The sequence below is a fragment of the Musa acuminata genome, chromosome BXJ3-7, assembly GCF_036884655.1.
Source record: "Musa acuminata AAA Group cultivar baxijiao chromosome BXJ3-7, Cavendish_Baxijiao_AAA, whole genome shotgun sequence".
NCBI classification, from domain to species: Eukaryota; Viridiplantae; Streptophyta; class Magnoliopsida; order Zingiberales; family Musaceae; genus Musa; species Musa acuminata.
In genome coordinates this window covers 42,315,041-42,341,117 of record NC_088355.1, presented here as the reverse complement: position 1 = coordinate 42,341,117, position 26,077 = coordinate 42,315,041, and the positions used below count along the sequence as shown (strand labels likewise).

At 38.5% G+C, this 26,077-nt stretch overlaps 2 protein-coding genes across 2 annotated transcripts; one reads left to right on the top strand and one right to left on the bottom strand.

The window, feature by feature from the left end:
• Positions 1-6,165: 6,165 nt before the first annotated feature.
• Positions 6,166-8,654, top strand: LOC135642980 (RNA polymerase II C-terminal domain phosphatase-like 3). Its single transcript, XM_065159462.1, has 9 exons — positions 6,166-6,189; positions 6,271-6,618; positions 6,814-7,170; positions 7,293-7,439; positions 7,520-7,797; positions 7,903-8,014; positions 8,102-8,359; positions 8,434-8,480; positions 8,561-8,654. The coding sequence occupies exons 1-9, from the start codon at positions 6,166-6,168 to the stop codon at positions 8,652-8,654; spliced, it is 1,665 nt and encodes a 554-aa protein (XP_065015534.1).
• Positions 8,655-11,612: 2,958 nt separating this feature from the next.
• Positions 11,613-18,108, bottom strand: LOC135642183 (protein OBERON 2-like). Its single transcript, XM_065158104.1, has 5 exons — positions 17,973-18,108; positions 17,125-17,527; positions 15,679-16,241; positions 15,497-15,563; positions 11,613-12,333 (listed from the first exon to the last, which is right to left on the bottom strand). Exons 2-5 carry the CDS (start codon positions 17,486-17,488, stop codon positions 11,831-11,833), a joined length of 1,497 nt encoding a protein of 498 aa, XP_065014176.1. The 5' UTR covers positions 17,489-17,527; positions 17,973-18,108; the 3' UTR covers positions 11,613-11,830.
• Positions 18,109-26,077: the final 7,969 nt, after the last annotated feature.

The following is a 26,077-nucleotide window of genomic DNA, read 5'->3' as shown; positions in this document are numbered from 1 at the left end:
AGTGACTCAAGATGCATCTCCTAACGTCTCTTCCGAGGCTATAATAGTGCCAAGTCGAACTCGGACTCTGATACTACCCCCGTGAAAGAAATTCACATGTCATTTGGAAGCACATGCATCTTAGGTCTGGCTCCATAAAAGCATAAGAGGGTGGCCCACTAGTCAGGCCTTGCGATGGTGCACAATCTTTTTTGGTTGATATTAATAATAATATTTTTTTACTTTATACTTTATGATGAATATATTAGATGTTCTTGGATCTGTTTAATGGGAATTAGGTTATAATGAGATCATGATAATAAGATCAATTCATTTTTAAACACAGTTCCTAAATATTCTTAGTAATAAGTTATTCGAAAAGGACATCAAAGTAATCCGATAGATTGGTGTATTATATACCTGTCCCATATGATAGAGCCAATTGGTCTCATAATTACTCGTGTGGCGACACTAGAAATATAGTACTAACACAACCAATATGTCTTGGTCTCATCAGACAATGATTCTATAGTCCTAATTGTATATTTTGTTCTTAGACTTGGGATACTAAGCATGTCTTGTTCGGGTACTTCATTCTTTGATATCGGACTTATAGGTTTGGAAGTTCCAGATCTAACACAACTAGTTATTGGGAATGATAGCCAACCTTAAAAAGGAAATTATGTATCAATAAAGGATCATCCACTTTTGGTATCATGAGAGAAATATCTCATGTGTTCTCACTCAAGCAAATCTCTAGTTAGGGTCAATCAAATTAAGAGAATCCAATAAAAGTAAAAGTCGGATTGAGAGAATGAGTTCTTTGGAAAAATCTGATAAGAGTGATACTCTGATGGATTTCATATAGGCCTAACAACCCCATGCCTAGTATATAATCTCTAGGATATTAGATAGATGAGGGACTATAGCTACACGGTACCTAAGGGCAAATATATCCAATAAATTATATCCTTATGTACCATATAGAGACTATAATGTAGTGGCCTAATACGTGCTAGTCATAAGTGCCTTACAAGCTAATCACATGATTGATGATACGTGTGATATGATATACACTATTTTTATTTATTATTATTATTATTATTATTATTATTATTATTATTATTATTATATTTTATCACTTTATATTGCTTATTGCACATATATATTGTGATACCCACGGATCTATGCAATGATAATCAGATCGTGATAAGATCACAATAATGAGCCTGATTCGTATATTATATACTCATCCATATGATAGAGACAATTGATCTCATAGTTGCTCATTTGGGGACACTAGGGATATAGTGCAAGTATTGGAGAATGAGTTCACTTATTGATATGCTCACGAAATGCTAGATTATTGATTATACCTCATTGTCAAATAACGATTTCGTCATTCTAGTGGTGTATCTGGTCCTTAGACTCGAGATATTAAGGATGTCCTATATGAGTACTTCACTCTTTGATACCAGACTTATAAGCTTGGAAGTTTCAGATCTAGTACAACTAGTCATTATGAGTGACATTCATCCTTATGAGAGCTATTGAGTATCGATAAAGAATCATATCCTCTTAGTGTCATAAGAGAAATATCTAAATGTATTCTGGCTCAAATAAATCCTTGGCCAGGGTTATTTGGATTGAGAGAGAAAGAGTTCTTCGGAAGAATCCGATTAGAGCGAGACTTGAGTAGAAATTATATGGGCCTGATAGCACCATGCTCGATATACGATCTTTGGGGTATTAGATTGATGAGGGATTATATATATACGATAACTAAGGACAAATAAGTCTAAAGGATTAGATTCCTCTGTATTATCTAGGGACTATAACATAGCGATGAGTCGAGTAAATTATTATGAAGATAATAATTCATTGAGTCAGAAGGAGTTCTGACAAATATGACTCACTACTAGCTTGATATTAAACCTAAAGGGTCATACACATATGGTAGGTTTTGCTCCTATCTTATTGGATATCCAATAATCCCGTGAATTATTGGATCTTATGGATGAGATTCAATAAGAGCCGATGAGAGATTATTGGGTAAAGATTCACTAATCTAAGATGCTTGAATAGTTGGATGAAGATCCAATACCCAGCAGGATTTATTGAGGTTAATTTGACAAGGGGTCTATATAAATAGGAGAGAACCAAAAAGCCATAGGCTAGATTTTTTTGGCTACCACCACATATTCTCCTCTCCCCTTTTCCTCCTCAGCCATCAACTCCTATTTGGGGTATGTGGAGATTTGGGGAGTGATTTTAAGAAGCATCTTCATAACCCCTACCATGTGGATCACCGCTAGAGAGGAAGATAGTTGACCTCTTTCATCATTTCCCATAGATCTATAGGATATCAATGATATACAATCTTCCTATGTAAAATACATCTCTCATACATACATGGTTTTTTATTTTATGATTTTTATACATCAATCTTCGCACAATGAAAAAACATTTTTATGAAAAATCTGAGATTTTTATTTCTGTTCTTCTTTGTCCTATATCATGTTAACGTTGAAGTAGATTAACTTTAAATTAGATTTGGGCCCTTACTAGTCCAAATTAGTGTATGGGCAATTGCATTTGTGAGAGGATGCGATGATATCTTCCAAAGTGAGTATTGGTATCACCTAAGATAATGGACACTGGATGGTGTCGTTTCAATGTTTCGACGATAGTACCGCATAAAATGATAGTGCTACTATCAAAATCCTTAATTTTGGATATTTTTTATGATTTGCTCCACATATTAGAGCACTTTGGGCTATATATATATATCCAACTTTAGGCATGGCTAATGAGCATCATTCTTGAGCTTTCAATGTCCGCATTCTTAAATTTTTTACTGTGTTACTAAGCTCAGAATATATAAAGTTTTTTTTTTGAAGAATGTTGTAAAAGGTTATTGATCTTCATCTTCAAAACATGATTGATAGTAAAAGTTAATAGTCTCGGAGGAATTGAGAGTAGATATAAGTCAAGAAGACCAAACCACTATAAAATTGGTCGGTCTCTATCTTTACTTATTCTCTTATTTGTGTTTATTATCTCTTTTCTTGATCGAAATTTTAAAATATCAAACACTCGGAACGAAAGACTTTTTATATTTTCGAGGAATAAGAGCCCTTCAAGATAATCGCCATGGCAACGTAGAATAATTAAAGTACAATTACTAAAATATCATCCTATTACTAATGGGGACCTACCTAACCCGAATAAACTTCAAACCCAAACACGATTAGTTAAGTCTAATCCAACTCATCCCAAACCTAAACTCATATTTAAACAAATCGATAGATTCAAGGTAGATATATCCAAAAAAAAAAAAATTGGATCCAATGTCATTATTATTTAATAATAACAATATGATCATCATTATTTAATAAAAATAATGAACTCTAACGGATACCTATTAAATATATCATTTTAAGTATCACACCTAAAAGGAATATTCTCTCATCGATGGATAAAACATCAATATTTTTTATCTGTGAATCCGAAAATCAAAACAAACTTACCAAATGCTTACCAAATCTTAGATTAAATTAAAGTAAAAATATATCAAGGACATGCAATAGGAGCCACCAAACCCAAAGTGTTCATTCATTCCTGTATGATTCGTCCACTCAAGATTAAGTAGCATATGAAACATTCGACATAATCTATCAAGCCTAAAAGTTTCCTCGTGTAATAATATATCTATCCAAGATTAAAAAAAAATTATCAGAAGTAGATTAATCAGAGCATCCCTTTTCACATGATATATCCACAAATAATAAAATAATAATAATAATTCAAACACAATGTGGTCCTCGAGCTCAAAGTGTCCCTTTGCATACTACGCGCTTAGAAGCATGAATAAGAAAAGCTCTAAGAGTCCATATTTATTTGAGAAAAATAAGTTGTTTCTAGATTCATCTTATTAAGAAATTATCCTTTTTTGGTACTTAATAATCTTTGAACGTTCTTCTTTATATTTTCTACAATTTATCCCTTTTTCTTACTTATAATATATCTGGAAACAAAATAAAAGTATTGTAGATGTTGCCAACTTGTAACTTATAAAATTTGTAAAAGATTTCTTAAAATAATAAAATTTTATTTAAATAAAAAATAAAATGGTCTAATATGATTTACTTCCTATAGGAGCTTGCCCCAAGTATATATATATATATATATATATATATATATATATATATATATATATATATATATATATATATATATATATATATATATATATATATATGATTGACCTCGAAGATATAATATTTTTTTCTAGATCAAAATATTTGACACCAAAATGATGTAGAATGAGTTTAGAACATAAGAGAGAATTTTCCTTTAGAACAAAAAAGGAGAAAAAGATAACAATAAGAAGTTAGCAAGAAAAAAAACCTAAATAATTATTAGTCTCGCTCTAACTTAAGTAGATAATTCTGAAGATGAATGTCATACACCTCTATGTGTCGCATATGGATGATGCATTCAGTTATCAGAAAAATCTTATATCACTCACACATAAGATGGGAAAAAAATCAATTTATTCATATATTTTGTAATAATCTATTATCTTTCATTAGCCCCTTTCCATAGAATCAAGTTCAAGAAAAAAAACAAAAAATAATAAGGAAAATGATACAAAAATATTTTGCCTTCCTTAGAAAAATAAAGTTTCCGAATACGATATAAAGAAATGGAGAGAAATAATCATGTGGCTACAAGAAAAAGGAAGTCTACCAAGTACTAAGAGGAAAATGATTTAGCAAGGGGAATATGTAAATTATCTTCTCCAAAATATAATTTATTTGATTAGCAGTTATAGATTCTTCCTTGTTAGTTTTTTTATCTATTATTTTTTCTTGTAGATGAGGCTATAAAAAGTTGTTTTAATGAAAATGTAATGGATTATCAGATAATAGATCAATAAATTGAACTCTTTTCTGATATTATATATTAAGTGGTGTATGATCATATTTATTTTTCTGGTGTTTTGAATCCAACATTCACATTCGAGACGTGCAGAAGAAAATTCCATTCAGCCAGAGTGAGTATGATAGTTATCTAATATTATTATTATTATTATTATTATCTTTTCTATCTCCTTTCATTCCTCTAAACTTCCTTCCTACCTGAGTCTATTGTGTGTCCTACATCAACAAGATACAAAGAGAGAGAATTTACAGGAGAGTGAGCTTAATACTACAAGAGTCGAGGTCATTAATTCATAAGTTTGAGCATATAAAGAATGTTTAGAGCAGAAGAAACAATACTACATCATTAGATCTTGCCATAAATAACTCCAAAATAGCTATAAAATAACATAATTTCTCATAGTGTCGATATCGATGACCTTGATCCGGGGTTGCTAACCATGATAAATATGCTTAGCTACGTATATGATATTGAAAATAGACTAATTTGATATCGATCCTCGATTCGAATTAGTAAAAATAATATCATGTATTTTAAATATTCATGTAAACGAGTTAAATTACTTATCCCTCGATCTATCAACCACACCACACGCGAAAGATGTTTTATTAAAAATATTATTATTTTATCTCGTATTCCCCGAAACAAAATATGAATTAGGTTTTAGTAGCTTTGAAAAAATTAAATGTATGCATTAAGATACCAAATACTTGAACCCAATGTTTACAAAGGCTTTCATGGTTTCCATTGGAACAACTTACTTATTCTCTAAGAACAACAAAACCTCGCTCTTGAGAAATTTAATGGCAAATGCTTTATTCAGATAATTCGCAAATCAAACAGCAGTGGCAAATGCTTTTCTTTTTTTCTTTTTTTTGAAACAAAGGTGATTCTATTGATTTAACACTGTGTTACAAACTGTAAAGCAAAAGGATCTGAAGCAGTAAGCAAAAAAAAAAATAATAATAATAATAATTGAAGAGCTGAGATATCCTAAGATTAGCCAAAGAATGGCATATGATTGATTCTTAGGACCTTAAGAGACAGCTCCAAAGAATCAAATTTTATGGCAATAGCAGCAGTTGCAAAAAGGGAGAAGCAAATGCAATTGCTTTTATCGTTTGTTCTCTTCGTATCTTCTTTCTGCTGTATGCAATTACCATATATTATGAACTAAATCCAATCCACTGTATCCGGTGCAGCTTGCTAATTCATATCGAGAAACCAGTATCCGCTCTTATGACAACCGATCGAGCAAAAGAGGTGCGTGAAATATTCCATGTATATTAGTTAAGCCATCACCGACCGAACTAGGGAAACTTGGATTCATTTTTCTTTTGGCAGATCGATGCTTTGGTTGACTCACCAGCTTCCGAGGATCACGATGAAGGGAAAGAGCAGCAGCATGTTGGAATCGTGAATGATGTTCTGACGAATTCGTCTACGGAGCCTAACATTTCTGCTGGCGATCAACTCTCTCCTGCAAAGCTTGAAGAATTAGAGAACGGAGGTATCGGATGCAATGCCTTGGATGAGGGGCCCGTGGAAGGAACCACAGCTGGTAGGAAGCGCAAGACAATGGATGAGTACGAATCTATGGACTATACCATGAGTTATACTCCCTTTAAGTCCGATGAATCTGAGCAAAATCAAGCAGGAACATCTCGGATTACTCCACAGTCAGTTTTCATGGTGAGGGTTGTAGGGAGATTCTTTATTTCTCCGAAAAGGCTGTATTTATTCGTTTTCGATGTGAGACTAAGCAATGACTCATCGAGTCGTAAACATAATCTAAAATCTATGATACCGAATTACGATTTCTACTCGAGTCATTTGTTTATCGTCGCAATCCGTATGATACACTCTTGTTTTATATATATTTTGCAGTGCTCTCGAGATGACAACGTGTGGATCGGCTTGAAACCTCGTGATCCCCGTCGTGTTCTGTTCAAGAATGTGATCGTTGCACCTGAACAAAACAAAGTAGATGGTGTCATCGCTGCAAGAGAACCACTTCTTCCCCTTGTCACTTGTAGCAGAATCCAAGCAAGTGGGGAAGGTGCTTCAGAATTACCCAAGCTTTGTGGTGGTATAGATCATCTACTCGTCGGGTGTAATGATCAACAGAGAGCAGCTATACATAGGGAGATAGCAAGAAGGATCATGGAACATATCAGACTGTTAGCCGCTAGGAAGCTCTCTCTCGTGCTTGATTTGGACCACACTCTCCTTAATTCAACGACGGTAAACTATAACTACTACAGAATTGGAGCTCAAAATCTTACGGTCTTTGCTAATTAGGTTAATTAATATTTATATATATAATAAGATTTCGAGCTGGTAATATTGGATATCTATCGCTTTAGTTTGTAGATGTCAATCCAGTTCACGAAAATACATTGAGGAGCAACGAAGAGCGAGACAGGAAGCTGCCGCAACGCCATCTTTTCCGCCTCCAACATCTGGGATTGTGGATTAAATTTAGACCGGGCATCTGGAATTTTCTGTGCAAGGTTTGGTTTTGATGAAACTGTCTTCTTCCCAAACTAGTAATGATTTCTGGATCGTTAATGTACTCCTTGATCTCCTGTAGGCTAGCAAGCTTTACGAGCTGCATGTATGCACCAAGGGAAGCATGGTGTATGCTGCTGAGATGGCAAAGCTGCTTGACCCAACAGGATCTTTGTTCTCTGGGCGCGTCATCTCAAGGGGAGACGATGATGGTGATGCATCACCATCTGACGTTGTCGAAAGGGCTTCCAAACACAAAGATCTATCTGGGGTTTCAGGACTGGAATCCGCTGTTGTGATTATCGATGATACTCCGGGAATGTGGCCGCGTCACCAACCCAACTTGATTGTTGTAGAGAGGTATAATCGGATTTCAAATCTCGTCGTGTTGGAATCGGGATCGAATCAGTCCGGTGGTTTATGAGTTTTAAGCTTTAAAGCCTGACGATGGTCTTGCCATTGCAGATACCATTTCTTCCCCAGCAGTAAGCGCAGGTTTGGACTTCCCGGGCCTTCTCTTCTGGATATCCATCGTGACGAGAGTTCAAAAGATGGGACTCTTGCTAATGCATTGGCGGTATAAACTTGCTGGAACAACGAGTGTTGGAACTTAGGAATTCGTCTCGATTCTCCATTTTTGATGCCTTGTTCTTTCTTTGATCAGGTGATCGAACGAATTCACGACAGCTTCTTCTCGCATCACTCCATACAAGAGGCCGATGTTAGAATTCTGCTTGAAGCAGAGCAACGTAAGGTTCTAAGAGGTTGTCGCATAGTTTTCAGCCGGGTTTTCCCGGTGGGCGAAGCCAATCCGCAACAACACCCCCTCTGGAAGAAAGCACAACAGTTCGGTGCTGTCTGCACCGACCAGATCGATGAACACGTCACTCATGTCATCGCCACTGCTCTTGGGACAGTCAAGGTATGGAGACCAAATGCTCGATCGTTTAGATGTTTGCTCTGCTTCTCATATGCGAATGGATGGATCTCACGCAGGTGCAGCGGGCGCTATCTACCGGAAAATTCGTCGTTCATCCTGGCTGGTGAGAAACGAAATGCCACTTTTGGAATTTTCGTTGAACATATATATGCTTGCTTACGAATCTAATGTCTGTGTTGACAGGATAGAAGCTTCGACTCTTCTGTATCGGCGGGCCAACGAGCACAACTTTGCATTGGGAACAAAGACACCTTCAGCTCATCCTACCAAATCCTGAGACCTTTGCTAACGAACTAGAAGAACTCAGATCTGAATTGGACATCGGTTGCAAAAGAATAGAATAAGAAATGCCTTCAATCACTTCGGCTCTAAAAACCAAAAGATGCAAGTGGTAGTAAGCAGTAGATGGCCTACAAAGAAGACTCGAGACCATAAACAACTTATTTCATTTAATGGTGAGCATTGCTTGTCCGATGCAAACCAATAACATATTCCCAGGGAAGATTTGGTCCCCTTTTGTCCGATGTTCGTTATTGCTAAAAATATTCACACTATAATGCAAGAACTAAATTTATTATGTAAAAAATTAATTTTAGGATTGAGATTAAATATCGTAGATATCGATGAAAGGTGCATAGTTTTAAACATGATAATAATCAATAAGGTATCTCGGATATCGTAAAATAATACACTCATCGTTAATCTAGACTCTTCTTTTCTTTTCGTATCTTTAAGAGTCTCTCGGTCATCTCCTAAGTATAGACGGGCCTTTTTTTTTTTTGCTTAATGGATAATCTTAATCAGAATTTAATTAGAATCTTAGCATATTTTAACCATTTAATTAGGGTCATCAAATTTAATATATAATTAATTAGATAAGAAACATCTCAAGTGGTGAAGTAATAGGAAAATCAGTATTTACCTAATGTTTGATTTAGCTTCGAATAGTTTGTAAGCTACGAGTAAATGACACACTGAGGGAGATGCATTTTTATTTTATGAGAATTGATGTAAATAAAAAAAACATAAAAGAACTTGTGGATTGATCATTTTTAATAGTTGGTTGAATCCAAAAGTTCCAAATTCTACTGAATTATTTTTGTATAGTTTCACTTACCTTCGATCTTAGAAGACTCGCTGTGCGATGTCAAATGGATAAAGTGTCTTAAAAAGATTCAGATATATGCAAATATTTGGGATATTATTTTTAACCCGTTTCACACTGTTCTATGCTTTCGAGAATAATAATTATCCAAAAGATTGAATGACTAATTACATATTACCCCTCTAGTTAGTTAGCAATATAGTCCCTATAATTTAAAAAACTATATTTGTATCACTTTAGTTATCAAAGTGAAACATCTAAATCTATTTATCTTAACTACATCAGTTTTACAAATAAAAATATAAAAATAAAAGATAAAAAATAATTTTTAACATTCGATAGTAATGGACGACGACGCCACTAGCATTGATGCTGATGCAGTTGCCTAGTTATCCCCGATGATGATAAGGTATGCTCTTACTACGATGCCACCCGTCTCCACGAGGAGCGTGTTGCCGACCTCATCGCCACTCGTCTCATGCCGATCTACATTTGTATTGACGCTGATGCAATTGTCACTCGAAAACTGCATCAGCATCAACATAGATGGTGATGGCCACTCCTTATCCCCTCGCTCCTTTGCTATCACATTCTCCTAAATTCTCCGAATCTCTCTCCCATCTCGTTGTAGCTAAGGATGCCTCTGTTCACCCCCTCCCTCCCTTAGTCTGCTCTCATTTGGAACTCTCCACCACACACAAGAAGCACTCCGCCACCTACCCCAACCTATTCGAAGTCATGATCGTCGTCTACTCCAATAGCCTCCCACATGATAGCGACGATGTGGACGAGCTTTAATTAGTGCTCGACGCCGCACCATAGAGGGCGACCTCCATTACCATCCAGTTCGAGCTCTTCGACTTGTATGACTCCTACAAGGCAGCATGCCTTGCCTTGGACGCCACGGTCCACCTCCCTCAGATCGGGTCATTGTGTTTCCTCAATCGTCGGCTTGGACCAAACAATATCTAATGCATATGCGTCAACATAGTTGCAGTTCCCAAGCGATGCCACTCTGCATCTATGTTGATGCCGATGCAGATGAAGAGTGACAAAAGGGTCATTCGGTGAGAGGTAGTGTCGGAACTGATACGATAGCAATGAGAGCTCTAACAACCCCACCTTCATATCGAGGCTAAGATTTGCCCAATGGGTCAGTAGCGACGCGATCACCATCTTCACCATAGATGCCGCAACAACCACTACCATATTCACTATAGATGCAACAACAACCATCGTCATCTACGTCGATGTCGACACAATTACCGAGCGACAATTGCATCAGCATCAATGCAAATGCAAAGCGACACGGGCAGCGATGAAGTCGGTGACATGCTCCTCATAAAGATGAGTGGTGTTGCGATATGAGTGGACATTATCATCATCGAAAGCGACCAAGCAACTGTCTCGATATCGACACTAGCGACATCATCATCCACCACCAAACATTGAAATTATTTTTTTATCCTTTGTTTTTATGTTTTCATCGATACAACTAACGTAAATTGATCTAAATATTTTACTTTTATAATTATAGAAATGTTAGTGTAATTTTTTAGAATATAAAGATTGACACACTAAAGATAGCTAACTATAATTAACCCAAGATCTAATGATTTTATTATTTGCATAGATGAGTGGCAAATTGAGCCAGAAACATGCATAACACCAAATAACGAGCAGCTTCTACATAGATTAGCTTGGAAACAGACCATGAATTCACTCATATCAAGCCGGATAATAATAGGAAGCCAATGACTCGGCCAATTGGGATTTCCAACACCAGCTAGACCAGAAAATATGAAGCTGGTCTTTTAGAATAATTAGGTCTCTTACGAGCAGATTGATATGAAATTAATAGAGTATTAGTTTGGAGAGACGCAAAAATGAAGAATCTCAACCTTGTTGCACCAAAAGCATAGACAGCTCAATATCAAACATCAAGATGATGAATATAAATTTGCATGCGGCTCTTTCAAGGGACTCCTGTTACCATACCTCAGTTGTATCTAACAGTACAAAGATTTTGTAGATCATGGCAGAAGATTTATGAGACCACAGATTTTGCAATATCACATGGATCAAAAGGCAATGACATTTTGCTTGTAATGGAGTTGCAAGTCAAATTCATAGAACCAAAAGGAAAAAAGAAATCTATATTCTTTAGCATCTGAACTGGGGATCTGACAGTTTCATTGCACAAACTTTTGCATTTAACCAGGGGAAGCAAGGAACATTTACCTTTTCCAACAATGAATCTTGAATCCCCCTTGCCCCAGATAAGAAATACAAGGAAGCACAACACAAATTGATACAGTTTCCAATGAAAACATCTCCTTTACTTCAAGCTAATCATTGATGACTAGCCCATAGTGATCTCCAATAACACTTTTAGGTGTTTGCCCAAATCCACTGGCAATTTTCATCATTTCCCTCAGTTTTTCTTCCTCATGCTTTATTTGGTCCACTCGGTGCAGGACATTAGTTAGAAGAGCATCACAATCACCAGCAACGGGTGAAGGCGCAGGATTTTCAAGTTCAGCTCTTTCATAGTCAAGCTGTCGATACAAGCTGAGAAGATAATCCTTCTGAACATACAGTTTTTGTTCTGCAATCCTGTATTCCATTTCCTGCGATCTTTTCAGCTGTCGAAGAACCTGATCGATTTCACCTTCAAGCTTCACAGATACACTATTGTAGTCTGATGTTATATAGCTCTGAGCTCTGCAATCAGCTGCTTCTATTTTCTTCAAGAGTTCAACTTTGTGTCTGCAAACATCTCTAGTTTCTTCTGTTCTGGTGTCCATTGCCCCTAAAACTGCTATCTCATTTCCGTTATGATGCATATCTCCTGTGTCAAAGAAAATGATTCATCAAATTTAGGTAGATCACAGCCACAGTAAGAAGACGGGACCATATTCATTCACGCAGGCAAGATTTCCAAATCACTGTGTTCATGAGGCAGATAATGACCATAAAAAGACAAGTAATCTTTAGGGCATGATACATGTAGCAGAACATACAAGATACTGTAAGTGAAAGTTACATCCTTCCAGTAAAAACTTGAACATCTATAATCGCTATTAAAGTCTTTTTAGGTCTTACTCTACCTCTCTTCGTATCATTAAAACATAATCATTCCACCATTTAAAGTCCTCATAACCTTCACAACAATATCCATTTCTTGTTACTTATTGTATGTTTTCTTGTCCATCATGCCTATCTAGTGAGTTTAATTCAGATAATGAGCATCCATCGTCAAGTAAAAAGTATGGTGACTAAGGAAAGAAAACAATTTTCAAATTGCCAAATGTACAAGATATTAACCTTCCAAGGGATACTAATCTAGAGGATCGACGGTATCTTCGAGTGTCTAACAATTCTGTAGTTCTGGTCCTTTTTTTGCAAGATAACTAATTCATCCCGAGTCAATCCCATATAATTCAAGTTACAGTCTTTCATGGTTTACACCCAAAATCAACATGTAGGTAAACACATAAAATTTTGTTCTTTGACCAAAATGTCCATTTATATGTTTAATCTTGAACTGCATGATTATGATCAGTGATTTAAAAAGGCGCTCGGGCGCTCGCCTAGGCGCTCGGGCGAGGCGGGGCGAGGCCCGAGCACCTCACTAATCTCCCAGGCGGCGTGCTTCAAACAGGCGCTGCCTGAGCGCTCGCCCGAGCCCAGGCGCTGGGCGCTTCGGGCGAGCGCCTGGGTTAACCAAGGCGACCGAACCAGGATTTTAGGTCTGGTTCGGTCCTGGTTCGGTATCTGATGGTTAGTTGGTTTAATCGAACCAACTAAAATCAATATAAGTGAGAACCCAACCCTAACCCTCGCCGCTCCCGATCCCGATCTCGCTGCTCGCCGCTGTTGCTGCTCGCAAACGCTTCCGTTGTCGCCGCTCGCAAACGCCGCCTCTGTCGCCGCTCGCGCCTCCCGCTGCTCCTGCTCCTGTTGTCGTTGCTCACCGCTGTCGCTGCTCGCAAACGCTGCCGCTTGCACCTCCCGCTGCTCCTGCTCCCGCTACCGCTGTCGCCACTCGCAGTTGCCGCTTCCTCTTTTCTCAGTCAGCAGGCTCAGCACCCCTTTACACTTCATTTTAACAATATACATATATTGTATACTGTTAATATTATTAAGTTTATTTAAAATAATTAATTTTCAATACTATTAATAGATTAATAATATATTATTTTGATTTTAATACTGTTAATTTTTATTTATTTGAAATTATTGCTAGGTTTCTTAATATTGTTAATTTTATATCTTAGATTTTCTTAATTTAATAGCATATTTTTATTTAAAATTTTAAATAATTATATTTATTAATTATATTATATATTTTTATATTTTAGCGTCTCGCTTTGCTCGGGCGAGCGCCTCGGGCGTTTTTGGACCTTGGCGCCTTTTGACACCTAACACTTTTTAAATCATTGATTATGATGTTTATGTTAGGTTGTTATGACTTATGAGTGCTCCTTTGACAAATAGAGGCATACACTAAGGAACTGCATTAAGAAATTTATTTTAACAGCATCTAACTCAGTCTAATAATGAGACTAGCAACTAATCATGATTGATGCATTCGTGTTGCTTATCTTTACTATATCCCAACAAAAATAAGAAGTGTAATATTCCAAGAAGGTGCCAAAGAAAAAGGGTAAAGCTGCATTGTATGCTATTTACAATATAACAAAGAAGTTTCTTAAATGAATGAAATGGAGGTCATACTCAAAGAAACTTAGAACGAAACCTATAAAATGAATGTTATTCCACAGTCTACAATGCGTAAACAGCTTCATGTCTGAAAATTGAAATTAAACATCAGGCAATCCTATAGTAACAGGTTGAAACCAAACAGGCTATACAAAACATTTTTCTAAAATATCAAATCCAAATCCATAAATTAATTATGTTGCCTTCCTATGCTGCCTTTCCTGCCACTGAACTCTATTGATCGTAATATTCCTATCTCATTCTAGAATCAATTGTTTGTTTATATTGTACTCAATGTTTTCTTGTCTAGTATCAAAGATTAGAGGCTTTTTATGCTAAGAGCTGAGCCAAAAGTGGACCAATTATTCTTAATGATGGTCGAGATAACTGCTTGAATACTAGTAACTTATTTACAATCACTTAGTTTTCATACTTGAACAACAACATTTTCTACCACAATGATATGTGTTGTGCATGAACTAATGCACTAAGCATTAGAGGAAGACATTATTTTTTACAAAAAAAATGATGCAATATGCCAAACATGATCATGTCAATCCAAGTGCATATATACTGATAAAAACCATGATCTTGAATTGGACTTTCTATTTGAAGGACACTATTTCTAAGTACATAACCCTATGAAAACATATACGGGATGAAATTACTTTTTCTTCCACGCCTGGCTCCTACACACAAAATTTAAGCAAGGTGTTGGTCAATTCAATTATAAGGCTCTTTAACAGTCTGGTACAAGCAAGCATTCACATGATCATAGAACTTAAATACATCCTTATTTAGACACATCAGATTACCAAGAGGTAGATAATCTAACATCATTCCTAGCCTGCATACCTAAGCAAAGGTGATAACCTTCAAACTTCTTGAATGCTGAGTTTGACAAAAGCCGTATAGGAAATTCAATGTCAAGCTATTCTGGAGAGAATAAGCACCATAGTGCATAACTTGACTTTGTCTTTGGCAAGCTTATTAAGTTAAGAATTACCAAAAAATTCATACTTCATGAAGTGAAACAGAGCAGATGGCAGTAGGAAATAGACAAGCTATGACCTGAGCTAGCATCAATTCTTAGAAGCCAGCAATTCCGAAACTTGAGTTATGACTTCCAAGTGATTATGTTTGTTTTTTAGGTTCTGTTGATAACTCGCCATGGTATCAAGAATCACCAAAAAAGTTTAATAATAAAAATGTTAAGCTAAAATTATTATATGAGATAGCTCTAGCCATGTTAATCTAGGAAGATCAGAAAATATTGAGGAAAAACTCACCTGCAGGAAGTATTGTGATGCTATCTTCCACTTTCCAGATTTCATCAAGAGGAACTCCACGTTTAAGCTGGATTAAATATCACACGGTCATGCTGTTGCTTGAGAAGCCCTAAAACGAGAGGATGATAACTATGGAGAATACTCTTATAGTTACAAATTGATTACTAAAATATTAATAGTACCTTAGCAATGGCGAATCGAATATGATTCTGCAAATTCTTAGCTCTTTCCTGTTCAGAGCCACGCAAGATACAAAAACCCAAATTCAGAATTTTTTCCATGTCTTCCTTGGAATCAACAGATTCACAAACTTTTAAAAGCTTGGTCACATGAGGCATTAGGTCAGTTTTATTATCACATCGTCTACAGTAATATTCCACATCTAAACCAATGCTTCCTCCAACAGTCCCAGCCATGTAAGAACGAAGAGCACATTCCACATGTGCCACGTGCCCACATATGTATTGCTCATCCACGCTTGCTTCACATCTAATGAAACCATAACCTTCATATGCCCAATCAACAGTTTTGCAGCACAGGATACAACAACAGTCGTGACAGAAACCAACTTCACTGCAGCAGATATCACAATCCTTGGCTGATGAAGTGTTGGTTTTTACTTTGCCCTGTAAGCTGCACATCACATTTCCAGCTTTACAATCACCAGGCCCAATTGCCAATTCACATTTGGTTCGTTCATTGGTATCAAAACTTCTGGAATATGAGCAGGCATAGTTATCATTCTCTGTACAAAAAAAATGTAGAATAGGTTACAAGTTATTACAGATGAAACAAATGCACCAGACATATATATCTACTGAAAACGATTCTCTATGATGAGAAGAGAGAGGCATTTTAACAAACTAAATTATAATAGAAGAATCTAAGATTATATAAAACTTTTGAATCAGTTAATTGGCATTCATACTCACATTTCTTAAGCATTAGTAAGATAGTCAATGACTCTATTATCCACAACTTAATTCAATGAAGAGGCATGTACTGTTGTGCCATTTGAAGAGGTTAGCACAGACAACTGCAGATAGATAACATATTTGTTTGTTTATGTCTTGAAGATTTTCATATTTTAAAGTCCACATTTTGCTATGTTCATATTATTTTCTTGCATCAAGTTGTTACCTGTATTGACCTTGTCACCCTTAAGTTGACATTGACAAGAATAGCTTATTGGCTGGAAAAGAATGCACAAGTCCAATCTATGAGTCATATCAAGCAAAAGCTTCCTATTTTAATTTTCTTTCAAACAACAAAAATGTTTCCAGAAACATAAAGCAAAAGCAGCGTTACCAAGCATGCCCTGTGCCTTGGTTTTAAAGGCCTTGTTTATGAAAAGAAAAAACAATTGGAAAGAGGAAAACATGAAATAAACTATGTTCACAACTTGAAGAGGTTATTTACATCCATACAGCATGTGAGATAACAAAATATACTTGAAGAAATGCTTGTTAGCACATTATACAACCGAAACAAATTTAAAATTTTCATCAAGTAACAATCAGGACATATAACAGATCCAAGTTTAGTCCAGAAACAACTAAGCAAAAGTACAGGTCTCCATTCACAAAGGACAGCAAATGCATAAACTAGATGGTAAACAAAAAATAGACCTTTTTGGGGGGTGAAATCTGCACAAGGAACCCGCCAGATAAACGAAGAAAAGAATGCATTGACATCAGCGTCAGGAAATTCCTTCCGAATATATTCTTCGACTGATACCCTGCTAGGAAATCCGTTTCCATGTCTCCTACCACCAGATTTTGGACATGTGGGAGGAGCATAGAGATACCTATCGACCCAATGGCCAGAGCTAGACTTTCTGCTGCCTACCTTCCAGCGCCATCGATCTCCAGGACACGGCCAATCTTCAGGTGCATAAGGCAAACCTAAACCGGATGAACCAGCGACGACAGGCACTGCAACGAGGCGGTTTTCCTTTACAGGTGACGGATGACAATTGCTTCCATCGTCCATGAACTTTGAGTTCCCTGGTCAAACACTGAGGCCAATCACCTGCAAAGCATCGAAGGACTCATCAGATGGTCTGAGAGTGATCAAAATACATATACGTTTCTACTTCTAGAAATCTGGAACCAGGAGCTTCATTTTTATGAATTCTTTCAACATGACACCTCCATAACCCAGAGTCTAAGATAAAAGAAGGTTAAATCTTTGTCCAGTTCAGAGATAAATCTGGCTATCGGAAATCTCCGCTCATCATCGCCTCTAGGGCAAAATAAGCACCCAACCCCATGAAGTCGAAACGGTTCAAGATCCCGTCATTTGACGAAAAATCAACACGAAAGAAAACATGTTAGAAACCAAAACAAGAAATCTCACAAGATCACGGCCCCCAAGGAAGCCAACGACCAAACAAAATCAGTTCGATCTCTTTTTTTCTAAATGACAACCTAAAAATGATCAGAGAAACAGGGAGCAGGAGTATTGCCATTGATACCTTGCTAGGAAGCCGATTTCTCTTCCGGATCTACCTGAGATTGTTTCTCCTTCAGTCGAAAGAAACAGAGAGCGCGTCTTTGTGTCTCCAATCTAAAAACCGATAGTTGAATGCCCGAGAGTTTGTTCATGAGAAGGGATGCGAGCAACTTCGGCTTCCTGGAATTGGATCCTAAATTCCCAAAATACCCTCGGGACTAATGAATGGCCCACCAAAGAACGGTCGGTCGATCGCTGTTCTGAAACCCTAACCGGGTAGGATGTCCACTTACCGAGTAAAAAAATATTATATTTTTAGAAATAAAAATATGTTATATTATTGAAAAAATGTTAAATCAGATTATTTAACTAAATTCGCAACCGGATGGCACATGCCCTCACTTCGACACCCATATACATGTGATTCAAGTTAGTATATTTTGATGTCCTCATAAATCTACATCTAACACATGTAGATGGTTTACGTCTGCATACCCTAAATCCCTTGAATATCTCATGTGTCCAACACTCCTTACATGGTACGAATTAAGTTGAATATGTCTCGACACTCTCATGCATCTCCAATATCATGCACCCTCTATATGGGCGATTCACATCGATACTAATAGAAGATCATAATAGAGGTAAATACGAAATGATAATTATGTATTTCTTATATGTTCTAATCCTCGATCAATCTATAATTTAAGAATCAATCACAATAAATATATATGCATTATTTGAGCACATGATTGAGAAAACTTTTTCCCTCAAATCTATATAAATATCTATTATATCAGTAAATGAAATTATCCTCTTTCATAGTAATTTTTTCATGGTATAGAAGCTTCTCTTACCTCAAGCAATGTGTGCCCTTTCTCACTGTTCGACGATAGTAATCTGTCTCCATTAATCTGCCATAGTGATTACCTTACTAGTGGTATTCAACCGATTCTCCCAAATGCATTTTGCCAAGCAGTTTTCTTGGTGATATTCCTCACATGCCATATTACAAGAGGCAGCTATCACTATTAATCTCCTTGGTGCTAGCATATATATTTTCTTCTCCAACGTATGCGGATTCCACCCATGTATATGTGGTGTATACACTACAAAGTTAGTTATTTCACAATCCTATACTTGTGTTTCCACTTCTTCCTCGAGAGACCACCTTCCATCATCCTACTATAGGCGATTGCCCTTACTCCTGTTGTAAACAACTACTATTTCAAGAGACCACCTTCCATCAGCCACTTCCTTCTCCCACCATAGGCAACCTCTCGATTACTTCCTTCTTCCATAGGTTCCCTCCTTACATAACATCAATAAAAACGTTAATCTGGCAAGTCACTTCCTCATGTTGTAGGTAGATCTAATCCAGCCCTTACTCTACTTACAACCCTTGCTGTAGTCGATCTAGTCCTCACTTTAAGACGCCATCTGTTGGGAAATCATGGGGGGCGGCATCATATGCGCAGCGGAAGAACAAGAAAACAAAAATCCCCGATTCCCAAAAAGATGTTCGTCGTCGTGCGAAGATTGGTGTGCAAAAATCCACAAAACATAAAACTGCGTATAGAGATTATGTTACCTAGGGAGATCGTATATCCCTGTTTCCTTGCAGATCCTTAGGAGAGGGTGAAGGAGGTCAAGCGTCCTCCTCTCTAGCGGTGATCCACACAGCAGGGTTGCGACGACGCTCCTCAAAACTCCAGGCCTACTCTGAGGTGGAGAGGGAGAGGAGAATAGGAAAGGCAAGCAAAGACTAGCCTATGAGGCTGTGAATCCCTCCTATTTATAGAGATCTCGTGTCAAACCCTAATGGGTCCTTCCCTAGTGGGTATTGGATCTGCATCCAATAAGACAAGGGCTCCGTCGGATATCTCATATCCGAACCTCTACTCATCGCAATGCCTACCATATGTGTGTGACCCTCTAGGCCCAATATCGAGCTGGCCGTGAGTCATACCTGTCAAAACTCCTTCTGACTGAGTGAATTATTATCTCTATAATAATTCACTTGACTCATCGACTACGGACGTACTAGGCCACTACGCCGTAGTCCCTAGACGATACAGGGGAATCCAATCCATTGGACCTGTCTGTCCTCAGTTACCATGTACCTATAGTCCCTCATCCATCTAATATCCTAGAGACCGTATATCGAGCATGGTGCTATCAGACCCATACGGTTTCTACTCAAGTCTCGCTCTAATCGGATTCTCCCGGAGAACTCTTTCTCTCTCAACCCGAATGACCCTGGCTAGGGATTTGTCTAAGCAAGAACACATGGGATATTCCTCTCATGACGCCGAGAGTGGATGATCCTCTGTCGACACTCAATAGCCCTCGTAAGGTCGACTACCACTCCCAATGACCAGCTGTACTAGATCTGGAACAGCCAAACCTATAAGTCTGGTATCAAAGAGTGGAGCACTCATACAGGACATCCTTGGTGTCTCAAGTCTAAGGACCAGATACACCACTAGTACTACGGAATCGCTGTCTGACAATAAGGCATCATCAACCATCCAGCATTCCGTAAGCGGATCAATCAGTGAACTCATTCTCCAATGAGCACCTATACTGTATCCCTAGTGTCCCTACACGAGCAGCTATGAGACCAGCTGCATCCATCATATGGACGGGTATACAGCACACCAGTCTATCCGGTTATCACGATGTCCCTCTCGAGTAACCTATGACCGGGATTATTTAGGATATGTGTTTAAAGGTGAATCGATCTCATTATCGTGATCTCATCACGATCCGATTCCCATTGCACAAATCCAAGGACATCACAATATATATATGCATTTATGCAATAGTTATAAAGTGATATACGCCAAAATATAATAAGCAAAAAGATTCTGTATCAAGTCACACGTGCCATCACTCACGTGATTGGCTTGCTGGGCACCTATGACTAGCAATCTCCCACTTGACCTAAAGCCAATCACCTATGTGTCTGATCCCCATCAGACTCCTGTGACGCTTAAAGACAATCTGAGACAACGACTTTGTCAGTGGATCTGCAATGTTATCTTCGGATGGAACTCTTTCCACTGCTACATCTCCTCGGGTTACGATCTCTCTAATAAGCTGGAACCTCCTCAGAACACTTCTGATGAGACCCGGGTTCCTTTATTTGAGTAATCGCCCCATAGTTGTCGCAATATAAGGAAGTCGACTTCTCGCTATTCGGAACGACTCCCAAATCTGTGATGAACATCTTCACCCAGACTCCCTCCTTTGTTGCATCTGATGCAGCAATGTACTCCGCCTTTGTGGTCGAGTCAGCAGTGGTATCTTGCTTGGAACTCTTCCAGCACACTGCTCCTCCATTCAAGGTGTACGCATACCCTAAATTCGACTTGCTATCATCAACATCAGACTGAAAACTTGAGTCAGTGTAGCCTTCAACCTTAAGGCTATTACCTCCATATACTAGTAAAAGATCCTTAGTCCTTCTCAAGTACTTAAGGATACACTTTACTGCTTTCCAGTGCTCTAAGCCTGGATCCGCCTGATACCTGCTCGTGACACTCAGAGCATGCGCTATATCAGGCCTAGTACATAGCATGACATACATGATAGACCCTATTGCTGAGGCATAAGGTATCATATCCATGTTCGCCCTTTCTTCTGGAGTCTTTGGGGACATACTCGTAGAAAGCGATATCCCATGTCTCATCGGTATGAGACCTCTCTTGGAATTTTCCATGTCAAACCTTTTGACAATGGTTTCTATGTACCTGGACTGAGACAAGCCAAGCATCCTTTTGGATCTATATCTATAGATTCTAATCCCCAAGATATAGGATGCTTCCCCTAAGTCCTTCATGGAGAAGTGTCTAGATAACCAAGTCTTTACTGTGGATAGTATTCCTACGTCATTCCCAATGATGAGGATGTCATCCACATATAACACCAAAAAGGTAATAGCGCTCCCACTTACCTTCCTGTACACACAAGGCTCATCTTCGTTCTTAACGAAGTCATAAGATCTGATTGCCTCATCAAATCTTATGTTTCAACTTCGGGAAGCTTGCTTTAGTCCATAAATGGATCTAAGCAACCTACACACCTTATTTGGGCAGTTCTTGGATACGAATCCCTCAGGTTGCATCATATACACCTCCTCCTCGAGGTTCCCGTTGAGGAATGCGGTTTTCACATCCATCTGCTAGATCTCATAATCATAGTGTGCTGCAATAGCCAATAGAATTCTGATGGATTTTAGCATTGCTACGGGTGAGAAAGTTTCGTCGTAGTCAACACCTTGCCTTTGACGATACCCCTTAGCCACTAGCCTTGCTTTACAGGTCTCTACCTTTCCATCTACTCCGATCTTTTTCTTAAAGATCCACTTACAACCGATGGGTACAATACCTTCGGGCGCATCAACTAGGTTCCAAACCTTATTGGAGTACATAGAATCCATCTCAGAATTCATGGTCTTTCCACTTCCCGGAGTCTATACTCATAATAGCCTCTTCGTAGGTCTGAGAATCAATATCCTCTACATCCTCTGCTCTAATATGTCCCACATATCTCTTAGGAGGATGGGATACTCTATCAGACCTACGTAAAGTTGATACTTGTGTATTAGGTACCTGAACAGACTCGGGCTGTAGAGTGGTACTTGAGCTTGGTTCTCTAACCTCGCTCAATTCTATCATTCTCCCACTGTCTCCGTCAAGAATGTGTTCCTTCTCAAGGAACACTGCTCTCTTAGCTACAAAGACCTTTTGGTCCTCGAGATGATAGAAATAATACCCACAAGTTTCCTTGGGGTATCCCACAAATTTGCATCGCTCTGTCCTTGATTCTAACTTATCGGGGTTGTGTCTTCTAACATGGGCAGGGCAGCCCCAAATCTTAACAACCTTAAGATCATGCTTCTTCCCTTTCCATATCTCATATGGTGTAGACACTACCGACTTAGTTGGAACTCTGTTCAGAAGGTAAGCTGCGGTTTCTAGGGCATATCCCCAGAATGAGATGGGTAGGTTAGCGAAACTCATCATGGACCGTACCATATCTAATAATGTACGATTTCTCCTTTCAGAGACACCATTGAGCTGAGGTGTATAAGGAGGTGTCCATTGGGATAATATCCCATGGTCCTTGAGGAACTGAGTAAACTCTATACTTAAGTATTCACCTCTTCGATTTGATCGAAGAGTTTTGATACTCTTTCCAATCTGGTTCTCCACCTCATTCTTATACTCTCTGAATTTCTCAAAGGCCTCGGACTTGTACTTCATTAAGTACACATATCTATACCTTGAGAAATCATCAGTAAATGTAATGAAGTAGGAGTAACCTCCAATGGCATGAGTTGACATGGGTCCACATACATCACTATGTATGAGTTCCAACAACTCATTGGCTCTCTCTCCAGTTCTACTAAATGGAGATTTGGTCAGTTTTCCACGAATGCAAGGCTCACAAGTTGAATATGACACATAGTCGAATGGATCTAGATATCCATCATTTAGCAACTTTTGAATCCTTCTTTCATGGATGTGACCTAGCCTACAATGCCACAGGTATGCACTGTTCAACTCATCTCGTTTCCTTTTGGACACATTTACATTCATGATATGTGGAGTGGTGTCTAACATAAATAAACCATTATGCAATGTTCCTTTCGTGATGATCTTATCATCTATAATATCGAACAACCATTGTTCTCAAAAACAAATTTATATCCACTAACTGTTAAACATGAAATGGAGATAATATTTTTGATAATAGAAGGAACAAAATAACATGCATCTAATGCAATAAAAGCTCCACTAGGCAGATGTAGGGCGACCTCGCCAACAGCTAATACAGCAACTTTTGCTCCATTACCCATCTTGAGGCCCATCTCGCCTCTCTCTAGTCTCCTAGACCTTGTTAGAACCTGCAACGAATTGCATATATGATAAGCACTACCGGTATCCAATACCCATGTGTTATCATAAGAGTTTGACAAATGGAGACTGATCATGAATGTACCTGAAACTTCATCAAGCTTTTATTTCGCCCTTTCTGCAAGGTACTCTTTGCAGTTTCTCTTCCAATGCCCATCTTTACCACAGTGGAAGTACTGGCCTTTGTCCTTTGCTGGGTCTTTCTTAGCAACCTTTGCTTTACCTTGTTTGCCCTTGCCCTTTCCCTTCTTAAGGGACCTTTCTGCTTTCCTTTTCTTTCTGGTCTCACTAGTGTAGAGAACTGGCTTCTCTTTCTTAATAGTACTCTCTGCCTCCCTCAACATATTGAGGAGCTCTGGAAGAGTCACCTCAAGCTTGTTCATATTAAAATTCATTATGAACTGTGAAAAGGAATCTAGTAGGGACTGAAGCACAATGTCCACACACAAGTTATCCTCTAGGACCATTCCTAGACCTGTGAGTTCTCTATCCACTCAATCATCTTTAGGACATGGTTTTGAATCGGTGTCCCCTCAGTCATCCTAGCGCAAAAAAAGGCTCTTGGATATCTCATATAGTTGAGTCCTTCCCTGTTCCTCAAACAATTTGTGGACATGTAGGAGAATGGATTTGGCATCCATCTTTTCATGTTGTCTCTGTAACTCTGGAGTCATAGAGCCCAACATATAGCACTGAGCAAGAGTGGAGTCATCAATGTACTTCACGTAGCGAGCGATCTCATCCTCGCTTGCCCCTTCTTCGGGCGTAGGCATCACTGTATCAAGGACGTACACGATTTTCTCCGCTGTGAGAACAATTCTTATGGAGTCAATCCGTATAATTTGGACCAGTGAGGCGGTTGACATCAAGTATGCCACGTAAGGGATTTGAAAGCGACATTTTCTGAAAATAAAGATGTAACAGAAATGAATAACATGCAGATTTTGCAAGAAATAAACTATCAAGATATGGACTTCTATCTTAATATGCTCGCACTATTTTACTAACGAGTCACGCGACACCCTCAGCACGTGAAACGGAAGTCTCCGGTAGACTTCTAGTGGGGATCAGGATCCAATCAGCGTCTTAGTGTAACCTCGAGGGACTCGACCAATCACACTAAGCCTAAAAGGTATGCAACTCTTGTCGATCACAACTCCTTGTGATTCTCGTCCTGTTCGGCCTCCGAATCACCATGGCCTCGAGAGACTCGACCAACCATGATGCTCGGTTAAGTCAACACCTTCGTTACAAGATGAGTCTGATTTGATGATATACCCTCGAGGGACTCGACCAAGTATACCATGCCCTCAGGTCACCGGTGACATCTCTATGTCGTAAGCAAGATAGCGAATCGCGATATAGGTGAGTCTCGAGGGACTCGACCAACTCAACCTACACCGGGAATCGGTTCCTACTCATAACGATTTGATAGTGAGCCATCATGTATACATATGGCAGTCTTTTACAAAGCTCTTCTATTAAATAATATTTTGTTCCTATGATTTTCCTACATCATGCCATGTTCCTCTGGAGCAACTTGTATTGTTGGTGTTCCCCATAGCTTTTTAAAACATCAGCTCTTGTAGCTTATATTCACGAGCACATGATAAGGTTAGTTCTTTCATATTGTTAGTTGCATGCAATCAAACCTTGGAGGTGGATTAACATATGCAAAAAAGATGCACTATCAAGGTATTTGGAGTCAAGGTTCGCCATTTTGGTTATTGGATCTGTCTTGGAGATTTGTCAAACCGGTTTGTATTGCTCTGTACCAGTGTTCTGAGACATGATACATCAGTAGGTATCGGTGTTTCAGGGAATAAGAAAAAGTGGGAGAAGAGGAAGGGAAGGTGGTGGAAGGAGGAAAAAGAGCGAAGAAGAGGAAACGGTGGAGGAAGTGGAAGAGGTGAAGAGACATACCTGAAAAGTGATCAGGGCAAATATCATGTGTGGCGGTGTGTAATGAGGTCGTGATAAGCGGAGGTCATCAGTAGCCGCCTGCGTGAGAGGTGGAGGCATCGATCGCGGTGAGAAGATAGAGGCGAGAAGTCACGGTGAGAAGTCGTAGCATCGATCACGGCTGCGTGAGAAGCGTAGGTGTCGATCACGATGAGAAGATAGAGGCGAGAAGTTGCAGCATCGATCGCGGCTGAATGAGAAGTGGAGGCCGCGCTATCACGGCCTTAGCTGGAATTGCCTA